The sequence below is a fragment of the Tupaia chinensis genome, unplaced genomic scaffold (genome assembly GCF_000334495.1).
Source record: "Tupaia chinensis unplaced genomic scaffold, TupChi_1.0 Scaffold145685_1, whole genome shotgun sequence".
Lineage (NCBI taxonomy): Eukaryota > Metazoa > Chordata > Mammalia > Scandentia > Tupaiidae > Tupaia > Tupaia belangeri.
In genome coordinates, this window is record NW_006205542.1 from 4,855,139 (window position 1) to 4,880,246 (window position 25,108).

At 37.5% G+C, this 25,108-nt stretch overlaps 1 protein-coding gene across 1 annotated transcript in view; it reads right to left on the reverse strand.

Moving 5' to 3' along the window:
* Positions 1-2,079: 2,079 nt before the first annotated feature.
* The window catches only part of CDC50A (cell division cycle 50 P4-ATPase accessory subunit A), a 48,235-nt gene continuing 25,206 nt past the window's right edge, over positions 2,080-25,108 (reverse strand). Inside the window, 6 exon segments of the mRNA XM_006172189.3 lie at positions 2,080-2,969; positions 7,867-8,073; positions 9,451-9,594; positions 11,109-11,196; positions 17,611-17,718; positions 21,330-21,437. Of these exon segments, the coding sequence (XP_006172251.1) occupies positions 2,776-2,969; positions 7,867-8,073; positions 9,451-9,594; positions 11,109-11,196; positions 17,611-17,718; positions 21,330-21,437 (849 nt within the window). The 3' untranslated portion in view covers positions 2,080-2,775.

Here is a 25,108-nt window from a genome sequence, read left to right on the forward strand (position 1 = left end):
AACAGAGTAAAATCAATTTTGTTCATTTTTATTCATACAGAACATACTAACAGAATGTTATTTTTAATATAATCAAGGTTACAAAATAAACTCTGTCACTGGACATTAAATAAATAATATTCATTTGTTTCTTGGTTGAATGAGTGATTCTCTATTAGGTAGTAAACAGTTCTTTTTACCACTCTATTCTTAAACTGCCTTATGATTTCAATGAAAATTCTTAGCTTTTGCTTATTTAAAAATTCTTTCAATGGGAAACCTTTCATATGTCAAAATACCTCCTGCAAATTAATGCATTCTTCAATACTGTCTACTCAACCCACTAGCCTTAAAATATGGTTCTTTCAAAGCTGAATATGACAGACATGTTTCCAAAAGATAATCATGGACCTTAAAGAAAAAGATGTTTTCCCTCCACCCATGCTTCCAGATGCCATATGAATGTTCCATACTCTTCATACTTAGCAAGAAGAATCCCTTAAAGCTCAAGTGGCAGAAAATGGAGGAACTTAGGCATCAATGTACTTGCAAAACAGATAAAACTACAAATATATTTTAAGATTCCATTTTCTTCATGGATGAGAAAATGCAGAAGGACTCTTCAACTTTTCTTTAGCGGCACCCTTGGTCTCCCAATGAGAAAAAGAGATGCAGGATGGTAGTCCTCCTTAAAGAGCACAGACTCAATCTTGAAAGACTGGCAGAAACTCCCCTTCCCTAGTGATGTAACCCAGAGAATAAACTGCCATGTGCAAGAGATACAATACTCAGAATACATAACATTCTGAAGGACTCACAAAGCATTGAATATTTTTAGACAAAAAATACTTTTAGATATGCAGAAATTTCAGAGCAAATATACAGCAAGTACCTCATGCTACCCGCTAAGGTCATTATGAAATGTTCTTCTAACTAAATTTCACGTTATATAAAACTTAAGTGTGGCACATTTCTACTATTAACCATTATATTGTTTTTTTGTTTGTTTAAAAAAAGCATATATTAATCAAAATTTATACCTTACCCAGACCTTTTGATTTAAAATATAATGAAGGAAATCATTACAAATTCTGAATAAACTTCTATCTAAACACACAATTGTTTTAGTAAAAAAAGGAAAAAATTTCAATGCAATTAAGCCACCTGATTAATATACATTTTCATGCATGTGAAAAAGTTTACATTCGCTGCAAGAATAAATTCCATAGCAAACAAATTACAGCATTTATTCAATAAGAAATATTAAAATAATTCCAGTTAGTAGAAAATAAAATAACTTCAATCATATATATTATAATTTATCATGTACATACTCCAAAATCCCCAAAATTTAATTAGGAAACGCATAGAACATCTTTAAAGTATGTCTTAGGAGAACCAACCCAAACAATTGGTACGTTAACTAAAGAGAATGTGCATACACATCCATATTTGACCTATATGCAAAAGTTGAATGAAATACAAAGGAAATTAAGGTTACAGTTTCAAGACTTTCTGATAAATAATATTAGTACTTAAGTCAAAACACTTACCTGCAAAATAAAAACAGCTTGAGGTATTTCCACTGCTGAAGTAATTTCTGAATGTTAAATACCACAAGAGTGGGACCAGCAGTTAGCGTAATGGCTATGTCGCTGGACTCCCTTGTAGTCGACCACAGTTCGAGTCCCGGACCCAGTGGCTTAAACTCACGCTGGGCACGTGTGCATGCATGCCCAAGATCCTGAGAGGACAATGGAGGAGAAGGATTGCGAAGTGGCCATCCCTCCGGAGGGGTGGTGATTTCTTGCTTTCTGTCTCTCTGTCTCTCTCTGTCTTTCTGGTGAGCGCATGCGCCCTGTAGAAAAAAACCTCTCAAAAAAAAAAAAAATAATAATCTGTTAAAAAAAAAAATACCACAAGAGTGAAAACAGTCTCCTTGGAGCACTTACATCTGGTATACAGTTGAGGCAGAAGAGGAAGGTCTGCCAAGCAGTGTTCCCATATCTCCCCATATTCTTTCTTCCCTTATGAGGCGTGAGCTTCAAGGGAAATGATCACATGTAAAAACATTTCATGTGAGTTGGGTTTCCTGACTGCAACATTTAACCAAATGGTAGAAGGGATTGTAAATTCTCCTAGCCAAGACCTACCTGACCTCTTCAGATATGAACATCAACTCCTCTATCAGACATGGCAAGCATGTCTTTTGAAATCAGAATAAGCTTTACAAAGAACTGTACTGGATAAATTGAATACATAAACCACCTAGACAAAGATGGCACTTTAAGCCTTTACACACAACACATGAAAATGATGAAGCATTTTATTTAGATTTGGTCTTTCTTCATCTTTCTGTAACTCTGAATCCTGAAAGGTTAGCAAGTCATTACATTTGTACATCTTGTAGTCTCTTTCTTCACACAATAGGCAGACATATACAGCATCATATGTCAATATAATATTATCAACACAGCATAAACATTTAAGCAGTAGACGCATTTCACATGAAAGAGGCTCTATGCATCATGTGGCCTGTCCCAATAAAATCTAACATTTGAGTGCCATTTCAGCAGTTACAAGGTTGATATAATCAATATAGCTAATTTTTTATACCCATCATATATTTTCATAAGTCATCCATACAGAAAGAGCAAAGGACAAAGACTTGTTTTTTAAAAAAAGTTGTGTGCCAACTTCAAAATGACATACTAACCAGACATCAGCATTCAAAAGCTAGGTTGAATAGGACTGGCTTTGATGCACATGCAGTAGATTTGTTTTCAGAATATAAAACTAAATGGTAATGTCAGCAGTATTACTACTGTTTCTATATTTATGATTAATTACTAGCAGAACAACTCCCAGAAGGAAGGAGATAGATCCAACAGCAATGTAAGCAATCCCTAAAAATGGATTTTTTCCTCCCATCCACGAAATAGTGCTCAAGATCATCCGTTTTCGTCCATCAAAAGAATGTACAGGGTAATCTGAAGAGGCAGTATAGGAAGACTTTTCCATCTTTAGTTATTCAACGTTTAAAATAAAATTTTAACAGCTGGTATTTATTTCCTTGTCATTTATTTGTATAATCATATACATAATTACCTTACTCATATATCCCGATCACAAAAAGATATATTATCTTGAAAGACTGATTTGGCATATTAAATGTAAGCAGTGACAAATTATTTTACCAAAACCACCAAATTTAAGGGTTATATTTTCCTCAGGTGCTTTTGTTCTTATTACACAGTAGGGGCAAAAGGCCTCAAATGAAAAAGTAATATGATAAAATATTTCGATGAACAGCAATGAAGCTCTCACAGTAAGAAGTTTGACAGATCAAGAGAAGAATAGAAGAACTGGCCTGGCTTCGTGGCCTGGCTGAGGCAGCGGGATCCCACGTGGCCCACCCTGCAGTTAAAGAGTACTGGTCCTGGTGGCTTTAGAAACATGCCAGGTACATGTGTGTCCAAATTCTCTAAAGGTTAAGGAGAAGAAATGGAGGAGAAGGAGCTGCAGCATGACCACTTCACATGAAGAAGGTGCTTTCTCCCACTTTCTCCCTGCCTCTCTCTGGTGAGCAGACACACCCTCTGGCAAAATTAAATAGAAAACAAGTGGAAGAACTAAGGGACCGTAAGTCTCTATAAACTCAAGAAGCATGTGTAGCAGGAGCCCTATGAGAGGGCTTGGAGCAAAAATTTAAAAGAAGATAAATGCCAGCAAGTAGCATGGTGGTTGAGGTGCTGGACTTCCACATGGTCAACTATGGTTTGAGTCCCGGACCTAGAGGCTCGCTCTCTCTCTCTCTCTCTCTCTTTCTCTCTTGCAGATTAAAAATTAATAATAAATAAAAGATAATTCTTAAAAAAGAAAGAAAAGACATTGAAATTTTGTTTATCTGGAGCCATGACAAAACTCATGATGACACAGAATTGATGGTTAAAACAAAACAGAAGTGAAAGGTGGGTTATCAAAGAGACTTAAGAAATATACTGGACACCAGTATATTGGATGAATTACTTATATGTACTATGTGGAGGATTTTGGCCAGAGGGTTAGAAGGAGCTAAGTCCCTGTGCAAACTTTGCAACTTTAACAAAAGCATCTTTTGAATCGAGTGCCAGATCCCATCTGTTTCTCTGATTACTGAACTCTTTATGGGTGTAAAAGGATACCTACGACTCCAAATAGCAGGCGTGGTCTTGCTAATTTCTTTAACACTCATCATACAAGGCAGGAATGACTTCAGGATCTCTGACTGACCCAGTATTTCGGGGATGCAGTATCAAATTACCTATGCTAGTGTCTCTCTTTCTATACTCCAACTCTAAAAAGTGAGCTTCAATTCTACTATGCAGGTCTCATATTATACCCAATTGTGATCATTCCTCTTGACAGTTCTCCTCTTAGGGAGATCCTGCTGCAGACTTTCTAGATACAACCTATCAACTAAATGCCCCAGTGAACCACACACTTGCCTTTATTGTGCTCTAGGTTATCTCTGGTATTTGCCCTTAGTGTTTACTAGATCTTTTGGATGTTAATCCCAATCTTTTGGACAGAGTTGCTATTTTGGCTATCCCATTAGGAAAATGTTCTTCCTACCAGCACTGGAACTGGGTCTGTCTGTCCAAAACTATTTCTAAATTTCAAAAATTTGGTGGCTTTTAGTCAGCCACTATCAGGCCATATTCAGTTGTGTATTCAGGTACAGTATCAAGAGACTAAGATACTGACTTTAAAATCAGATCAACTAATTTAAACATTTGTTAATTATAAAACCAAAATAGATACTTATGGCTCACTGGGACTATAAAAAAATTAAAATGCAAAGATAAACATTTAAAATGCAAATATTTGGGAATCTTTTCCTTTATGATATATATAAACAGATTAGATGTTAAGGATGTTAAGAACTTTGCTTAGAATAAAAGGACTTGCCCAATATTTCTCTCCTAAAAAAAAGACTTTGTATCTATTTAGAAATGGCTAGGTTGGGGCCAACAGGTAGTTGTTGGTGGTTGAAGGCACTGGACTCCCACATGGCCAACCACGGTTCGAGTCCCGGACCTGGCGGCTTGCTTTCTCACTTTCTCTCTCTCTCTCTCTCTCTCTCTCTCTCTCTCTGTCTCTTTCTCTCTCTGGTCAAATTGAAATAAACAAATGAATAAATAAATAAATAAAAAGAAATGACTAGGTCTACCTGAGTGAACTAGCTGGTGATGCAGCCTACGGTGGTGGCTGAGGATAAAGTTACAGCCTTTGGAGTAAATGGCCTGGTTATGAATCCTAACTCTTCTAATTATTATCTGTAAAATCTTGAATAAGTTACTTAAATGCTCTAGTTTCCTGTATTCTTATCCGTAACATGGAAATGATACCTACTTCATAATGTTACTGCTTAAATTAAATAATATATGCCAAATACTTAGTAGAGTGTTGACAGAATGGAATAAATTATATTTACCAGCACTGAAAGTGAACCTAGGTTTTTAATGTAGAACAATATAGCTGTTGACATGAATGTTTTGATACTATGAAGAAGTGAATAACTACAAACAATTATATTGCTGTGAATTAACACATCCACTGACCTTCAATATTTAAAAAAAAATACATGGGGCCGGCAGATGGCATAGCAGTTACATTGCTAGACTCCCATATGGCTAACTGCAGTTTGAGTCCCAGACCTGGTGGCTTTAAAATCATGCCAGGTGTTGGGGCCAGCAGGTACTGTGGTGGTTAAGGGCACTGGACTCCCACATGGCTGACCATGGTTCAAATCCTGAATCTGTTGGCTTGCTTTCTCACTTTCCTCCCTCTCTTTCTCTCACTCTGTCCTTCTCAGGTCAAATTAAAAATAATCAAATAAATAAAGTTAAAATAATTATTAGAAAGAAAGAAAGAAAGAAAGAAAGAAAGAAAGAAAGAAAGAAAGAAAGAAAGAAAGAAAAGAAAATCTATTTCTAAATTTCAAAAATTTGGTGGCTTTTAGTCAGCCACTATCAGGCCATATTCAGTTGTGTATTCAGGTACAGTATCAAGAGACTAAGATACTGACTTTAAAATCAGATCAACTAATTTAAACATTTGTTAATTATAAAACCAAAATAGATACTTATGGCTCACTGGGACTATAAAAAAATTAAAATGCAAAGATAAACATTTAAAATGCAAATATTTGGGAATCTTTTCCTTTATGATATATATAAACAGATTAGATGTTAAGGATGTTAAGAACTTTGCTTAGAATAAAAGGACTTGCCCAATATTTCTCTCCTAAAAAAAAGACTTTGTATCTATTTAGAAATGGCTAGGTTGGGGCCAACAGGTAGTTGTTGGTGGTTGAAGGCACTGGACTCCCACATGGCCAACCACGGTTCGAGTCCCGGACCTGGCGGCTTGCTTTCTCACTTTCTCTCTCTCTCTCTCTCTCTCTCTCTCTCTCTCTGTCTCTTTCTCTCTCTGGTCAAATTGAAATAAACAAATGAATAAATAAATAAATAAAAAGAAATGACTAGGTCTACCTGAGTGAACTAGCTGGTGATGCAGCCTACGGTGGTGGCTGAGGATAAAGTTACAGCCTTTGGAGTAAATGGCCTGGTTATGAATCCTAACTCTTCTAATTATTATCTGTAAAATCTTGAATAAGTTACTTAAATGCTCTAGTTTCCTGTATTCTTATCCGTAACATGGAAATGATACCTACTTCATAATGTTACTGCTTAAATTAAATAATATATGCCAAATACTTAGTAGAGTGTTGACAGAATGGAATAAATTATATTTACCAGCACTGAAAGTGAACCTAGGTTTTTAATGTAGAACAATATAGCTGTTGACATGAATGTTTTGATACTATGAAGAAGTGAATAACTACAAACAATTATATTGCTGTGAATTAACACATCCACTGACCTTCAATATTTAAAAAAAAATACATGGGGCCGGCAGATGGCATAGCAGTTACATTGCTAGACTCCCATATGGCTAACTGCAGTTTGAGTCCCAGACCTGGTGGCTTTAAAATCATGCCAGGTGTTGGGGCCAGCAGGTACTGTGGTGGTTAAGGGCACTGGACTCCCACATGGCTGACCATGGTTCAAATCCTGAATCTGTTGGCTTGCTTTCTCACTTTCCTCCCTCTCTTTCTCTCACTCTGTCCTTCTCAGGTCAAATTAAAAATAATCAAATAAATAAAGTTAAAATAATTATTAGAAAGAAAGAAAGAAAGAAAGAAAGAAAGAAAGAAAGAAAGAAAGAAAAGAAAATGAAAGAAAAGAAAAAAAAAAGAAAAGAAAAGAAAAGAAAAGAAAAGAAAAGAAAAGAAATCATGCTGAGTGCATGTGTGTACATGCCCAAGATCCTGGGAGGAGAGTGGAGGAGAAAGGATTGCAACGTGGCCACCCCCCTGAAGGGGTTGATGTCTCACTTTCCCTCTCACTGTCTTTGTCTCTCTCTCTCTCTCTCTCTCTAGTACGCGAGAACAGGTACCCTAAGGCAAAAACCTCTTAAAAAATAAATGTATATTAAAACAGTCCAGTACTACTAACACTTATTTAGTATTAGATAAACTCACTGGTCTTTGCACTAAGCTCAAGTACAATCTCCCTTATAAAAATATCTAGCTTACTAATCAATCTAGGATCTACGTTTTAAGTTATTTTACCAAAAATATGCTTGAAATCCTAGTACAAACCATATGCAAATTTAAGACATTTATAGAAGACATCAATTAAAATAATTCCCACACACACATACTGTAAAATTGTAGAGATCAAAACTAAAGAAGAAAGTAATATGCCACAAAACTGAGATAAATTTGGACTAGACTCCTTCCAAGTTCTATGACTGTACACAAAGCCAAAAAAAGGATACTGTATGTAATATTCAAGTAGTATCGTCCAGCTGGTAATGTTGGATGGAAATCATTTCTCCGCTCTATAAGACGATATAACTTACGAAAAGTAGGTAATGCTGCAGTACGCATCCAAACAATAAAATCCTCATTTATGAATCCATTATTATCTTGCTCAGAATCCAACATGTATACTGGTTTAAGCCAGTTTACTGGCTTTGTTGTACCTTAAAAAGGAATGGATGGGGAGAGGGACAGGAAAACAAAATATCTATTCTATTAAGAGTTTCACTGAAAATTCACACTGAAATAAAACAAAGAGGTGCAATATGCAATCTGAGTATTTTTCTGATTCTCAAAGGTAGAAATATACTCATATCCTAAGGAAGTCTTAAAATCTAGAGATAAATCCATTTCTCATGTAGCAGTTTAGCAAAAACTACAATGCTGGTCTATATCTCAATTAAGAGAATATTTAAAAGTAGAATACTGATTATAAATCAAAATGCTGATTAATTAATGTAAAATTACAATGTTAAGAAACACTACAGGGACCAGCAGATAGTGAAATGGTTACGTCGCTGGACTCCCATGTAGTTGACTGTGGTTCAAGTCTCAGACCTGGCAGCTTAAAACTCATGCCAAGCACATATGCGTGTATCCACAAAATCATGAAAGAATGGAGGAGAAGGGACTGTGGCATGGCCATCCCTCCTGGGAGTGATTTCTTGCTTTCTGTCTCTCTGTCTCTGTCTCTCCAGTGAGTGCTCACACCTTATACCAAAAATCTCTCTTAAAAAAAAAAAAACGGACATGGGACCAGCAGATGGCGTGGTGGTTAAGGCGCTGGACACTCCCACATGGCGACCACAGTTTGAGTCCCAGATCTGGTAGCTTGCTTTCTCACTTTCCCTCTCTCTCTCTCTGTCTCTCTCTCTGGTCAAATTAAAAAAAATAAATGAGTGGATAATAAATAAATATTTTTTTAAAAAAAGGCAACACTATATTGTGGATTTAAGATAGCATGAAAGCAAAAATAAATTTGGATAATAAATAACAGATGCTAGTTTAAAAAGAAGCTTTGCCACAGTTTTAAAATTAGGATCATGACTGAAAGGCTTCAAAAAAAAAAAAAAACAACAACAACAAAGAAGTTGAACCCATGATTAAAAGCATAAATTTTCTTCAGAATATTTACTTGGAACATTTCCCTAAACTTGGTTTGGAAAAAAAAGAAAACTTGTTATTTTAAAAGCATAAAGTTTTTAGATTCTAAACAGAAAATTGAAGGTACTTCATTAAGCCTCCTCTTTTATTTTTTAAAAAGCTATTAGTAGGACCAGCAGTTAGCACAATGGCTATGTCACTGGAATTCCATGTAGTCAACTGCAGTTCAAGTCCCAGACCCGGTGACTTAAACTCATGCCAGGCGCGTGTGCGTGCGTGCCCAAGATCCCGAGAGGAGAATGGAGGAGAAAGGACTGTGGCAAGGCCATCCCCTCTGCAGGGTGATTTCTCGCTTTCTATCTCTCTTTCTCTCGGGTGCACACGCCCTATAGCAAAAACCTCTGGAAAAAAATAAAAAGCTATTAGTAATGTTTTACCTTTAAATCGTTCTTCCAGGCTTTCATCTCCAGGGGGATTTCTAAATTTCACGTTTTTATCTGTCCACCAAGCAATACCTTTCTTTTTCAAAGGCATAGGTAAAAGATCAGATTCATTGCCAGCCAGAAACAATTCTAATGTATCTAAACAGAAGAAAAGGTAGTATCAAAATCTACGAAGAATCTCTAGTACCTGCCTTTCTCTATGAGAAATGAAGATCTGATATGTGCTCCCAAAAGTGGTTTCGACAGTCAAATGATACACATATACTCTTTATTCATATTTGGATTAACTATGCCAATTTTCTAATTCTAGATGACCTCTCTTCCTTCAATTCAGTTCTAAATCATTTCCTATATGGCTAACTGATATGTGATAAAATGAAATGTTTTAAGATTAAATCAAACAGAACAGCAAGATAAATCTGTTTCTCCTCACTTCCTTTTAATAATGCACTCCTACTACTTTCTGGTTTATCCACTTCTCGACCTGCATTGTCCACACCATGGTAGCCACTAGGCATAAATGGCTACCAACAGACACCTTGAAATACGATTGTTCCAAATAAATATGGTCTGTCAGTTTAAAATACAAATCAGACATCAAAGATTCAGTATAAAAAAATAGAATATAAAATATAGGCTACCTTCATATACTATTATATGCTGAAATAATATTTTAAACACACTAGTTAAATAGAACATACTATTAAATTTAAGGGCCAGCCACAGTGGCACAGAAGGCAGGACACATTTGCATTAAAAAGAGACTCATGGCAGGCCTGAGTTCGGGACCTAAGATGCCCTGAATATGCAGGGTATGCCCATGCACGCCTGTGATCTAGGCTAGCTAGGAAACTGAGAGACACATCAGAGTGGTGAGACCCCATCAAGAGTGCCTGTCTCTCTCTCTCTCTCTCTCTCTCATGAAATAAACTTTATTTTAAATGCTAATTTCACTTGTTTCTTTTGATGTTACTACTAGAAAATTTTAAATTATCCACATGGCTCACATTTATAGTTCACATATTTCTATCAGACAGAACTCTAAATAATTCATTGTAGCTCCTTTTTAATGCTATAAATGATCAGTCAGTGGAAAGGCATCTTGGCTTGTATTTTATTGTGTATGAACAGAAAGGTTATCAAAATGATTGTTTCTTTCTTCTCAGAGACAGAGATCCACTCTAAAATAATGTTCAAAAGAAAAGCATAAAGGGAACCAGCAGTTAGAGTAATGGCTATGTCGGTGGATTCCCACCTAGTTGACCGCAGTTCGCGTCCCGGACCCAGTGGCTTAGAGCTCACGCCGGGCGTGTGTGCCTGCGTGCCCAAGATCCCGAGAGGAGAATGGAGGAGAAGAGATTGTGGCGTGACCATCCCCCCTGGGGTGTGATTTCTCGCTTTCTGTTTCTATGTCTCTCTCTGTCTGTCTGGCAAGCGCAAATGCCCTATAGTGAACACCTCTCAAAAAAAAAGAAAAGAAAAAAAAGAAAAGCATAAAGCATTACAGTGCCCCAATTCAAGACCTAATTGTTTATTTATCTTTAAGGTATTTCTCAGTTTCATTCATGTTTACTACCCTAACAAATCTATAAAAAAGGTTCACTGTACTAGTTATGTCTATATCTATATATACGTTTGTATCTGTATCATACCATTAAACATGCTGTTAGCAATAGCTCCACAAGGAGCAATTGGTTTGTCTTCATTTCTTCGGTAAGGTTCACATTCCTTACTGGGATTCTGGTTTTTTAAAGGAAAAGAAGAAATGAATTATTATCCAGGTCTCTGAGAGAACTATGAATTATCCCTAATTATTGATAAAACATTCATTTCCCACATTTTTCTTATTTGTAATGCAGACAAAAATGAATCTTTATTGTTTATAAGATGATAACAATATGTACTTAAGTTTGTTGAGTTTTTTTAGTTTTTTTAAACAAGTTTCTAACAAGTTACGGATGTGCACTCACCAGAGAGACAGACAGACATTGGGAAGGAAAGTAAGAAATCATCCCCCAGGAGGACGGCCATCCCACAATCTTTTCTCCCCCATTCTCTTCCTGGGATCTGAAGTATGCATGCACATGCACGCAGTTTGAGTATCTGAGACTGGGGGACTGTGTGGGAGTTCAGCAACGTAACCACTATACCATATGTTGACCTTATTTTGTTTTGAAGATAGGATCTCATTATGTCACAATCCTCCCACCTCAGCCTCTAAGTAGCTGTGAATACAGACCTGCACGGCTATGCCCAGCTTTTAGAATCAGGAACTGAACTCAGGCTTCCCACATGGCTCCAACGTCCTGAGTAGCTACATCTACTGGCATGCTTTACTGCAACTGGCCATGTACTATCATTTTTTTAAAGATTATTTTATTTTATGTATTATTATTTTTTAATTTGCTATAAGGCACATATGTTCACCAGAGAAAACAGAGAGAGAGAGAGAGAGAAAGAGAGAGAGAGAGAGAAAGTGAGAAAGCAAGCCATCAGGTCTGGGACTCAAACCATGGTCAGCCATGTGGGAGTCTAGCACCTTAACTACCATGCAACCTGCTAGCCCCCCATGTATTACCTTTTTAATGTAACCTTTACTTGAACAATTATATATCAAATTAACATCTTTGTGGTTTTCATAACAACATAGAAATGATAAGCACAAAGAGTTTTCTGCCCTAGAAAAATTAAGAAACGGTCTATTATCAATCCAGTTGTGATATAAGAAAAGGAATTCTAAATCAGAAGTTAAGAGATTAGGGACCTGGGACCAGCAGTTAGCATAATGGCTATGTTGCTGGACTCCCATGTAGTCAACTGTAGTTCATATGTGTGCCCAAGATCCCAAGAGGAGAATGGAGGAGAAGGGATTGCGGCGTGGCCATCCCCCCTGGGAGTGATTTCTTGCCTTCTGTCTCTCTGTCCCTCTCTGTCTGTCTGGCAAGCGCACATACCCTATAGCAAAAACCTCTCCAAAAAAAGAAAAAAAAAGTTAAGGGACTAGAGATTCTAGTCTTTTGATTAAACTGGGCTTCACTTATAAAATGAACAAACCAACTAGCTAATCTGTGAGTTAAATCCACATCTTTAAAAAAAAAAATAAAAAAAATAAGGAAGGAAAGAATCCAAAGCAGATTCCTAGACTATACCTATCTTCAAATTATGCATCCATAAAAAAGTAAACAAAAATGCTGGCAAGGGGCCAGTAGGTGGTGTAGTGGTTATGGTGCATGACTCCTATGTGGTTGACGTGGTTCAAGTCCCAGACCTGGTGGCTTCAAATTCATACTGGGCATGTGTGGGTGCATACCCAAAATCCCAAGAGGAAAATGAAGAACGGAAGAGAAGGAACTGCAGTGTGGCCATCCCCCTTGGGGGATAATTTCTCAGTTTCTGTTTCTGTGTCTCTCTGATGAGCACACACATCCTATAGCAAAAAAAAAAAAAAAAAAAAAAAAAGGTGGCAAAGCAGAATACTTACCTGTCTCCAGATTTTGTTCTGTTTTAGTCCTCAGTAGAGAACTCAACAAGATGTGGTAGTTAGAGGCTTAAAACAGAAATTGTATCAAGTCAGAAATTAGGTGTATGTATGAGTTGTTCTGGAACCCTAGGTCCTAGAAATTAACCAGACTCTAGTTAGACCTCTTAGTGCTGTTCCGTTACTGGCCAGCCTTGATTTTTATCTACATTCTCTCTCTCGCCTAGAGAGCACTGTGAGAGTAGAAAAAGCACTGTGAGAGTAGAAAAGACAAGAGAGGGGCCCAGGTGGTGGCACAACAATCATGTAACTGGACCCATGTGGGAAAGGTCTTGGGTTTGCATCCCACGATTTCCCTGAGCACACAGAACTGGCTCTAACCAGGGTTCACACCTCTCTCTCTCGCTCTCTCTCAAAAAAATAAACAGACTTAAAAAAAAAAAAAAAAAAAAAAGACAGGAAAAGGCTAAGAAAGTATGTGGCACGAATCTCAGAAAGGCTCTTCAATAGCTGACTTCTAAGTTTTTTGGTCCCTAAGTCATCTATATTGATAAATATAGACTAGTACTCTAAAACCATAAAGAGAAATAAAAACTAGCTTATTACTTTCCAAATTTTTTTATTAAAATTATGATTATTCAAAAAAATTTTTAGTAAATATAAGGAAACCTTAGTAAGGGAAATATTCTAGCCACTAAATTCTTTTTTTTTTTTTTTTTTTTTTAGAGAAATTTTTGTTTTGGGTTTAAAGGTCTCTCTTTTAGAGAGACTTTTGCTATTGGGTTCAAGTGCTCTCCAGAGAGACAGAAAGAAAAGAAATTACTTACTCCCCAGGAGGGATGGCCACACCACAATCTCTTCTCCATTCTTCTCTCAGGATCTTAGGCACACACACACACGTGCCCAGCGTGCATTTCAAGTCACCAAATCTGAGACTCAAATCATGGTCAACTATGTAGGAGTCCAACAATGTAACCATTACACCATCTGCTCATCTTACAGCCAGTAAATTCTTAAGGAAGTTTTAAAACATAAGAAAATATTATTTATTACCTATGTGTTGGGTCTAAACCAAGAAATGCTAAGGATTCTGCATTAAATGGCTTAGGAAAGGCACATAATGAATACCTAATATGTATCATGTACTATGCAAGAGACAAAAAAAATTAAAAAATATATAATCCCTACTGTTAAGGCAACTCACAATGTAACAGAGAAAACAGACCCATTCACATCCAGCTATAATATGAGATAAGAGTTACAATAAAGATGTCTATACTCAGGGACGGGAGGTTGTGTGGTGGTTAAGGGCCTTGGACTCCCACATAGCAGACTGTGGTTTGAGTCCCGGACCTGGCGGCTTGCTTTCTCACATTCCCTCTTTCTCTCTTTCTCTTGCTCTGTTCATCTCTGGTCAACTTAAAGTAAATAAATAAATAAATAAAGTTAAATAAAATAATTCTTAAAGTAAGAAAAAGATGTCTATATTCATTCAACATACGTATTAAATGCCTTCCATGGGCTAAGCACTAGCCAAGTACTTGGTATTTGGTGACTAAAGAAACGTTTGGGGCCAGCAGGTGGGATAGTGGCTAAGGCAACTGGATTCTTGTATGGCTGACCATGGTCCAAGTCCTTGATTTGGCAGCTTGCTTTCTCACTTTCCTTCTCTCTCTCTGGCCAACTCCAAATAACTAAAATAAAAAATAATGACAATGAATAAAATCAAATAGAAAATCATTCTTAAAAAAAAGAAACTCTAGGGACCAGCAGGTGGCATGGTGGTTAAGGTGCTGGACGCTCCCACATGGCCGACTGGGGTTTGAGTCCTGGACCTGGTGGCTTGCTTTCTCACTTCCTCTCTCTCTCACTCTCACCCTCTGTCTCTCTCTGGTCAAATTAAAAAAATCAATGAATGAATAAATAAAAAATAAAATAAATAGTTATTTAAAAAAAAAAAAAAAAGAAACTCTTGTTCCCTGCCTTTATGCACTTAGTGTAGTTGAGAAGGCAGATATTAAAAAAAGTAAATAAATATATAATTACAAATTACTATAAGTGTCATAAAGATGACTGGCAAGTGATTAATTGCGGGAGCACAGGAAGAACTACTTGTATCATGTACATTAAGACCTAAAAAAAGAAGGACCAGCAGATGGTGTAATGGTTACGTCGCTGGACTCCTAAGTAGAAGACTACTGTTTGAGTACCAGTGGCTTAAAACTCACGCTGGGTGCATGTGCATGCATGCCCACAATCCCAGGGGGAGAATGGAGAAGAAGGGATTGTAGCATGGCCATCCCCTGGGGGGGAAATGACTTCTCGCTTTCTGTCTCTCCAGTGAGTATACACACCCTCTAGCAAAAATCTCTCTGAAAAAAAACAAAAAAACCTAAAAAAAGAGTAGGCATTGGCCATGTGAATGAACAGGCAGAGGAATATTAAAGAGAACAGCACATGCCACTGAGAGAGAACTTGATGTATCCAAAGAGGTAAAGGCAAATGTAGTTAGAGCATTCAAAAAGAAGAATGGTACTAGATAAAACAAGAGGATCACTCTGAGATTTTCCTCCAAGTGTTAACAAACCCCAAAAAGATTTTAAGTAGGAAAGTAGCATTTATACTTTTTTTAAGACCACCTTAACTGTCATGTGAGAACGGCCTGGAAAGGAAGAGCAAGATTGGACAAGGTGAAAGTTTGCTAAACAAGGCAAATACTGATAGTGTCTTGGAAGAGGACACAAAATGAAATAAATATGTGAAGAAATTACTTCGCATTCAAAGGGCACTTAGGAAGCAGCAGATTTGAGATGAAAAACTTCCAGGGAAAAGTACAAAAAAGTATATTCTAGGTGAATGAAATGGTTACTGGCAAGATGGGCAGAATACTTTTGTTATAAAACATTGGCAAGGACTAGCAAACATTGCCCAGGGCAGCCATCCCAAAGGTATATTAAAAATAGTGTTGAGTCAGCAAGTGGCATGGTGGAGTGGTAGGCTGATGCCAGATTGTGAAGAGCCTTACATGTAATGTTAAGTAATTTGGACTTCAATCTGTCTATTCTTAAAATTCTTCAGATTTCAGGGCTAGAGGCCAGCAGGTGGCGTGGTGGTTAAGGCATTGGACTCCCACATAGGCGACAGGGTCCGGTCCTAGACCTATGGTTTGATAATAACACTGGGAGTGTGAGTGTGTATGCCCAGAATCCTGAGAGAATAGAGGAGAAGGACTGCGTGCGGCATGACCTACCCCACCAGGGGTGGGGGTGGGGGGTGATTTCTCACTTTCCCTCTCTCTTTCTTTGCCCTATGGCAAAGAAATTTAAAAAAAAAAAAAAAATTAAGATTTCTGAAAGCCAATTGATCACAAAAATCATACTTTTTGGTCTAGTCCAAGGTTCAAAAAATGATAGTCTGATCCAAACCCAGCCAAAATCCAGCTTACCAGGTGTTTTTTAAAATAAACTATTACTAGAATGCAAGTACCTTCATTCATTTGACTACTCTTACATTATGTATTATATATGACTACTCTTACATTCTACAATGGTAGAGTTGACTAGTTACAACAGAATCATATGATATATAAAGCCAAAAATATCTATCTGGCCTTTTACAGAAAAAGTTCATCAACACTATTCTAGTCTAAAATATTTACTTGTAAATTGTAAGTAAAGATTCAGTTTCAGCTCTCTCGGCCCTCAGGTGAAGAGCAAAAGTATCTAAATAAAAGAAGTGAAAATCAACCACCATTTCTGGGTCTTTCAACACATCTAAGCTACAATTCCAATCACAAATTCAAGGTTTAGAAATCTGGGTCATCTCTGGATTTGAGTCCTAAAAACTGGACCCTACAGAGTAAAACTCACAGAGATTGAAAGATATCACAGACTATCCAGAACCATAGGTATAACAGAAAATCTTTAAATAGACTTGTATGTTTTTAAATCCGCATTATCAGGGGCAGCTGACAATATGATGATTAACACAGTGAATTTCACATGGTCAACTGTATGGTTCCAGTCCCAGACCTGGTGGGTTAGAAAATGTACCAGGCACATAAGTGTGCATGTCCAAAATCCCAAGAGGTGAATGGAGGAGAAGGGATTACGGCATGACCATTCCCAGTGGGGGATGCTTTCTCTTACTCCTACCCTGTCTATGGTGAGCGCACATACCCTATAGCAAATTAAAATAAATAAATATTTTTAAATGCACACATCAAGAACTAGCAATAGGACCAGCAGCTTAAACTCACGCCAGGCATGTATGCGTGTGTGCCCAAGATCCCGAGAGGAGAATGGAGAAGGGATTGTGGCGTGGCCATCTCTGGGGGATGATTTCTTGCTTTCTGTTTCTCTGTCTCTCTCAGTCTTTGTGGCAAGTTCCATGCACCTTATAGTAAAAACCTCTGCCCCGCCCCTCAAAAAAAGAACTAGCATGAAACCAGTTAGAATAACCTATAAGCAACTATATGTTTACTAGGCCTACTCTGGCCACAACTGTAGTCCTAAACTGCATTCTAAGAGGTTTACCAATTCTGAGATCCTAAACTATAAACAAGTAATTAGTTGATTTCATTCTGACATTATTAAATACTTTAACGTTTCTAACTGAACAAGTAGCACAAGTTATTTCACAGATAGGAATGGTTCATATTTTGCCCTTTTACTTACAAGCAAAGCACTAGCATCTCCATTTAGTTGACTATCATCTCGAGATTTCACATAACGACGATGGTTTTGATAGAAATTAGACAATCCATAATACATAAACACATTGCCCTAGAGAAAAAGAAAAGGAAATTTTTTTCATATAAAAATGATTACATATAAAATTGTCTAATTTGTACATAATTTGAACTTTATTGCTTACAGTTTGTGGCAACAGGTACTGAGCTGAATTCTACCAGTACTTAGCAATCTAAAATGGTCTAATTATAAATAAATCCAAAAATAAACTTTGAAACTGTCCTTAAAAATTTCAAAGAAATACTCTTTATATTTCAAAGTAATCTTCAAATAACCTATTCGCCTACTCTGAGTTGATTTCAATTTAAAATTTTCTCTATTTCAAATTGGTCTTCACCCACTTAACACAAGCTTCCAGAGAAACAGTGGTCGAACTTTCACTTACTGCCCAAGTTGCGGAGACCCACTTGGCAGAACACCTGTTTTCTATTTTTTTTTGGGGGGGGGCCTGAGGATTAGAAATAAACATAACAACACAGGAAGACACACAAGTATAGAAAAGTGAGGAGGAACCGGTGGGCCAACTTCTCTGATGGAGAAAGCAGTGACTTTGAACCAGCCTCTGATTTATTATGTTATAGGGGAGGAAATGGAATGTAAAGCCAGTTGTTTTCAGATGTTAATGATGGCTGATGATGATGGAAAACCCACTGGCTCCATTTGCTTTTTTCACATCTTTTTGGATGAAATCTGAATAACGCATGTGCCTTTTTTGACAGATACTGCTTTGCAGTACTGGCAGTTAACATATCCATATTTTAATGCTTTTACAGCTATGCAAACGAAGCTCACACCAGTGTTTCTACATATGTCTGAAGGTCACCATGTTTGTTGAGAATAGGCAGCTTCCTACACCAAGTAAATGCTGAACTCAATTAAATCATGATATAATAAATTCCTGGATAGAATATACATAACATTAGCACTTAATAAATTAATTAGTAAAGCATCTAAGATAATGAGTCATCTCATAATGATCAAGATAATATATGTACTGGTGCCAACCTTGAAATAACTTGAAAAGGGTAATCTATATAAACTACATTTAGAAAATGCTAAGAAGCCATCTTGAATCACTGAAATGTTTACAGATGGCAAAAATACCATACTTTTTTCATTTTTCTGGATGCTACCCCATTTTCTTTTCTTTTCTTTCTTTCTTTCTTTCTTTCTTTTTTTTTGCTATAGGGCGCGTGCGCTTGCCAGAGACAAAAAGCAAGAAATCATTCCCCGGGAGGGGGGGGGGGGGGGGGGAATCCCTCCCCCCCCAACCATGCAGCAATCCCTTCTCCTCCATTCTCCTCTAGGGATCTTGGGCACACACGCACACGCACCCGGCATGAGTTTAAGCCACCAGGTTTGAGACTCGAACTGCGGTTGACTATATGGGAGTTCAGCAACATAGCCATTATGCCAACTGCTGGTCCCGCTACCCCTATTTTCTATGATCTTCAACTAAAAGGAACTCAGGAACATTATAAGTGTGCTTTATTTGATTTGCTACTTCATATACATTATCATTTTAAAGTTTGGTTTTTAAAAGTCAAACTATACAAACCATCCTATACTATATAAAGGAAATAGGTACATGGAAACCATTTTAGAGGGAAGAGTGTAGTCAAAATTATATCACAGAAACACAGAAAATGAATATGCTTTTAAAAGAGAGAGAATATCACCTCAATTAAGAACCAGTGTAGTAGATTCAATTTGCAAATTGAAAAAGATCCTTTCCTATTAAATAACTTACTTGAAGTTCCCTGAAATTTTTGCCTTTAGTCCAATCTAAAGTTTGGGATTGTGAAGCAATACAGAATCCACAGAAAAATGAATCTGAGGGGACCAGCAGTTAGTTAGCGTATTGGCTATGTCGCTGGACTCCCATGTAGTCAACCATGGTTCGAGCTCTGGACCCGGTGGCTTAAACTCACACTGGGCGCATGTGCGTGCGTGCCCAAGACCCCGAGAAAAGAATGGAGGAAAAGGAATTGTGGTGTGGCCATCCCCTTTGGGGGGTGATTTCTCGCTTTCTGTCTCTCTGTCTCTCTTTCTGGCAAGCACACGCGCCCTATAGCAAAAACCTCTCAAAAAATTTAAAAAAAAAAAAAAGAGAGTCTTTGAGGAAGAGAAGTTCTAAAATAAATGTTTTTTAACAGGGCAGAAGACTAATGGAGCTAACAAATTGTTACAAAGCTACCAGTTTTGACAAAAGAAGAATTTACCACATCTTATTGGCCATTACATTGAAAAACAATATCCTTTTAAAGATGCTTTTTATTTACACGCTATTTTTATTGAAACAAAGTTCAAAACTAAATTCCTGTCTTCTCCCAAATTTGTTTTCATTTTTTTTCCCCAAAAGAAACATTTCTGGGTCCTTTATCTCAGTGCAAGAGCACACATAGCCACTAGATGGCAACCAGCAACTAGGGACTACTAAAATCATTACTGCCTTTATATTAAAAATAGCATGTCTTTTTTTGGGAGAGGTTTTTGCTATAGGGCGCGTGCACTTGCCGGAGAGAGAGAGAGACAGAGAGATAGAAAGCGAAAAATCACCCCCCGGGGGGATGACCATGCAGCAATCCCTTCTCCTCCATTCTCCTCTAGGGATCTTGGGCACACACGCACACGCGCCCAGCGTGAGTTTAAGCCACCAGATCCAGGACTCGAACCACAGTCAGCTACGTGGGAGTTCAGCGACATAGCCATTACGCTAACTGCTGGTCCCAAAAATAACATGTCTTAAAGCATTTCTGTTCCCTCAAGAATCATTTTTTAAGCTTAAAACAGGTAGAGTACAAACTTGTCTTTCCATGACCATTCTGAACCTTTATGTGCTATAAATGCTAGGTTACCAAGAGTGGCAGATCACTACGAACACAATGACATAAAAATACACAACACACAAGACACACATAAACACACAAACACAGATGGAGTTCTAACTATTTATCAAAATATAAAATATCTGGGGCTGGCAGGTGGCATGGTGATTAGGATGCTGGACTCCCACATGGCCAATCATAGTTCAAGTCCTGGATGTAAAGGCTTGCTTTCTCACTTTCCCTCTCTCTGAATCTGGTCAAATTTAAAATAAATAAATAAAGGAATGAATGAATGAGTAAATAATTATATATATACACACACACACACACACACACACACACACACACATATATAAAGATCAATAACATTTAATAATCATTTCCATCTTTGGTAAAGCTTCATATCGCACAGAAAAATAATTTGATTAAATGATGAGAGAATATTTTCTAAAGTAAAACTTATTTTGGTACTAAGAGTATGCAAAACAATTTGAGCAATAATTTTTTAAAAAATACAAATACATTCAGATATAAACTTGATACTAAATTTATTTGTATAGTTACAAAATGTATAATGAAAGAATAAATGTCATAGTAAGTTTTACCTACAAAATACTAACTAAAGTAAACCATTTCATAGATGTATTTAACTACCAGAAAGCAAAATGAAACAAATATACAGAACGATCTTCCTCAAAAGTATATAAACACCAATAAAGTGACTTCATAAAGAAAGTACCTAGTAAACAATATTCAATATAATATCATTATTTTTTAAAGTGTGGTTTTCCTAACACATTACTTAGAAACACAGACCTCAAATGACTTTTCCAATGTGAAGTTAATGGTACAATAGCAAGGTGTCACATCCGGAAATAAACATTTATTGCAGGGACTGGAAGGCTCTATTCCGGTATAATCAATCTGTAAGAGAAAAAAATAACTAAGCACTTCCTTGAAGAAAATGGATACCTAATACACTTTGAAATAACTTGCTATTAAAAGGAAAAATAGGTCCAAAGAAGCAACCCAGCACAGAGACCAAAACTGTTTTTCAGGTCATCTGTTTAACAGTGAGATTGTAAAAACTAGAAGGAAACCTACACTGTTTTACTGACAGATATTTCCAAGTTGAGTCCACTCTCCTTTTAACCAACAGAAATGCACGTTTGCATAAAATCATATATATAAAATTCAAAACTGTATGACATATAAAGATTTGAACAGCTTAAAAGTGTCAACTATTAAAATGCTAGATTAATAGAGATCAATAAATCAACTTTTCCTTTTAAATCTTCCCATCTTAAATACTTTTTAGTTACCTCAACTTGCCATGGTATATTTTCAAATTAATAACAGCTTAACTATCAGTTCCAGAACTATTTTTGTTTCAAAACCTGTGGTTGAATTTGTCTTGTGTTTGTCCATGGTTTCTGGGAGCAAACTATACTCTTGGAATTGCTCAAGTAACAGGAGGATCTTTGTTATTCATAAAGCTCTCTGATTCACACCAGCTTACACTAACAAGATGGCTCAGGATAGCTAGTTACCAAAAAAACAATCCCATGATTCGAGATTTGGTCCAGCCCAGACTCAATGGAGAGCAGCAGGGCTTGAAATTCAGTTCGCTCATACAGCCAATGTTCAATCAATCAAGACTACATCACAAAGTCTCAAAAACTCGAGGCATTGGGCCAAGAGGTGGCATAGTGATTGACGCTGTACTCCAACATGGCTGACTGTGGTTTGGGTCATGGACCTGGGGGCTTATAAATCACACCAGCACGTGTGCATGCATGCCCAAAATCTAAGGAGAATGGAGAAGGGATTGGGGTATGTACACCCCTTTTGCACACTATGACAAAAACCTAAAACAAAAAAAATCTCTGAGCACTGAAGCACATGGAATTTTCTGACAGGTGAACCTACTGATGTTCCTAGAAAGGTGCTGTGCCCTGAATATACAGAGAAAGAGCACAAAAGATCTGCATCAAGACTCTTCAGGAAACACATTGCCCCCAATATGTAATGAGTTGTTTAAAAATGCAGGTGGTCTGGAGCCTCCTCACTCCAAAACTTGGAACTCTTTTTTTTTTTTTTTTTAAAGAGAGGTTTTTGCTATAGGGCACATGCACTTGCCAGAGAGACAGAAAGTGAGAAATCACCCCTCCAGGGGGCATTGCCCACCACAATCCTTTCTCCTCCATTCTCATCTTGAGATTTGGGGCAAGCGCGCACACACATCTGGCCTGAGTTTGAAGCCGCCAGGTGTTGGACTCGAACCACAGCTTAAAATGTAACCATTACACCACCATCTGCTGGTCCTGCAACTGGCAACTCGAGGACAGTCTTACCGGGGTAGAGAGAGAGGGATCTTAGGAATTCCCTGGATTTGGAGCCAGTTGAAAATAAGTGTGGGAAGACTGAGAACTTAACTTTCAAAGCAGCGTCTCAAGTGGGAGCAGTCTTGTCTGGGCCATGCCCTTAAACCTGTGGAATCTGACATTATCTTAAGGTGGTTAGTATCAGAACTGAATTCAGTACACCAGCTGGCATCAGAAGTCCTGGTCTAATAACTAAATTGAAAGCCTTTTTTCCCTATTACAAATTTAAAAAAAAAAAAATTGTTCTTTTATTTTGTCAGAGAGGCAGAGAGATGGAAAAAAGGAAAGAATGCACCACCCCAATGGGGCATAGTCACGCAATCCCTTCTCTCCTTCATTTCTTCATACACTCTGGATTTTGGACACACACACACATACACCTTATTTTTCAAGCCCCAGACGAGATTCTAGCCATGTAGCTAGCCAAGTGAGATCCAGCTCTGAACCATCAGGCCATAAAGTCAATCCCCTTAACCACTGCCTTTTATATAGCACTTATTGGGGGGCAAGGTTTTAGGTTCACAGCAAAACTGAACAGAAAGTAGAGTTCCTATATGCTTTCTGCCTACACACAAGGACAACTTCCCCCACTATTAACATCTGGCACCAAAGTGGTACATTTGTTACAACTGTCAACGGAAATAACCAAGTTCTGCAGGAAAAAATTAATACAATTCATTCTAAGTACAAAATTGAGTGACCAGGCCAAGAGATAGACAAGATATATTAGCATAAGGAAATATAGTGGTTCTCTTTATTTAGTTCTAAGAACAGAGAGTTGTCAATCTATCTAAGGAGTCTTTTATGCTGACCTGGCCCAAAAAGGTAGGACATCTGTTAAGTGGAGGCTTGGAGGTTATCAGTGAGTTTGAAATTCCTAGGTTAGTAATTGATTAAAAAAAAAAACACACAAGTCTTAGGGCCAGCAGGTGGCAGGGTGGTTAAGGTGCTGGACTCTCACATGGCTGATTGTGGTTTGGGTCCCAGACCCAGAGGCTTGCTTTCTCACTTACTTTCTGGTCAAACTGAAAAGTGATAATAGTGATAAATACAATTAAATAAATAACTCTTAAAGAAAAAAAAAATGGGGACCAAAAGTTGGCATAATGGCTATGCTGCTGGAGTCCCATATAGTAGACCATGGTTCGAGTCAGACCACGGTTCGAGTCCCAGACCTGGTGGCTTAAACTCACGCTGGGCACATGTGTGTGCGTGCGCAAGATCCTGAGAGGAGAATGGAGGAAAAGGGATTGTGGCATGGCCATCCCCTCGGGGGTTGATTTCTCACTTTCTGTCTCTTTCTGGCAAGCACACGCGCCCTATAGCAAAAACCTCTCAAAAACAAACAAACAAAAAACACAAGTCTTGATTCCCAAAAGAAAATCAACAAAGGAAGGCCTGTGCTTGATTTTAACAATCAAAGAGCTTACACTGACACATAGGCCAAAATCTTAGGCTAGTGTTGTATATTCTGTAGGTTTTCATAAATGTACAATTGACAGGGTACACATTTGAAATTTTTTAAAAAAAATAACTTTATTGTATTTTTATTTATTCATTCGCTTATTTTTTTAATTTGACCAGAGAGAGACAGAGGGTGAGAGTGAGAGAGAGAGGAAGTGAGAAAGCAAGCCACCAGGTTCAGGACTCGAACCCTGGTCAGCCATGTGGGAGTGTCCAGCGCCTTAACCACCATGCCACCTGCTGGTCCCCTACATTTGAACTTTTTAAAGACCCTTAATCTAATGACACACATCTATCATTATAGTATCATATGAAACAGCTCTCAGTAGCCTACATAGTCTCTGTACTGTATTTTTGTCTCTAAGCTAACCCCTAACCAACACTGATCTTTTCACTGTCTCTGTAGTTTTGCCTTTTCCAGAATGTCATGTAGTTGGAGTTATATAATATATAGCCTTTTCAGACTTGCTTCTTTCACTTAGTAATATGCATTTAGGGATTTATATGCCTTTCCATGGCTTCATAGCTCATTTATTTTTACCACTGAATAATATGCCACTATCTGGACGTACCACGTTTATCCACTCATCCTTTCTTCCAAGCTGTAGCAATTATGTATTGTTCTAGGGGAGCCCCAGATCTGAGAGGGCTTGCCCATAATGCTTACTGACTCCAAAGAATATACCCATAGGTACAGCAGAAGATGAGTTTACTTACATTGGGGGAAATAAGACTCCACTGATGGCT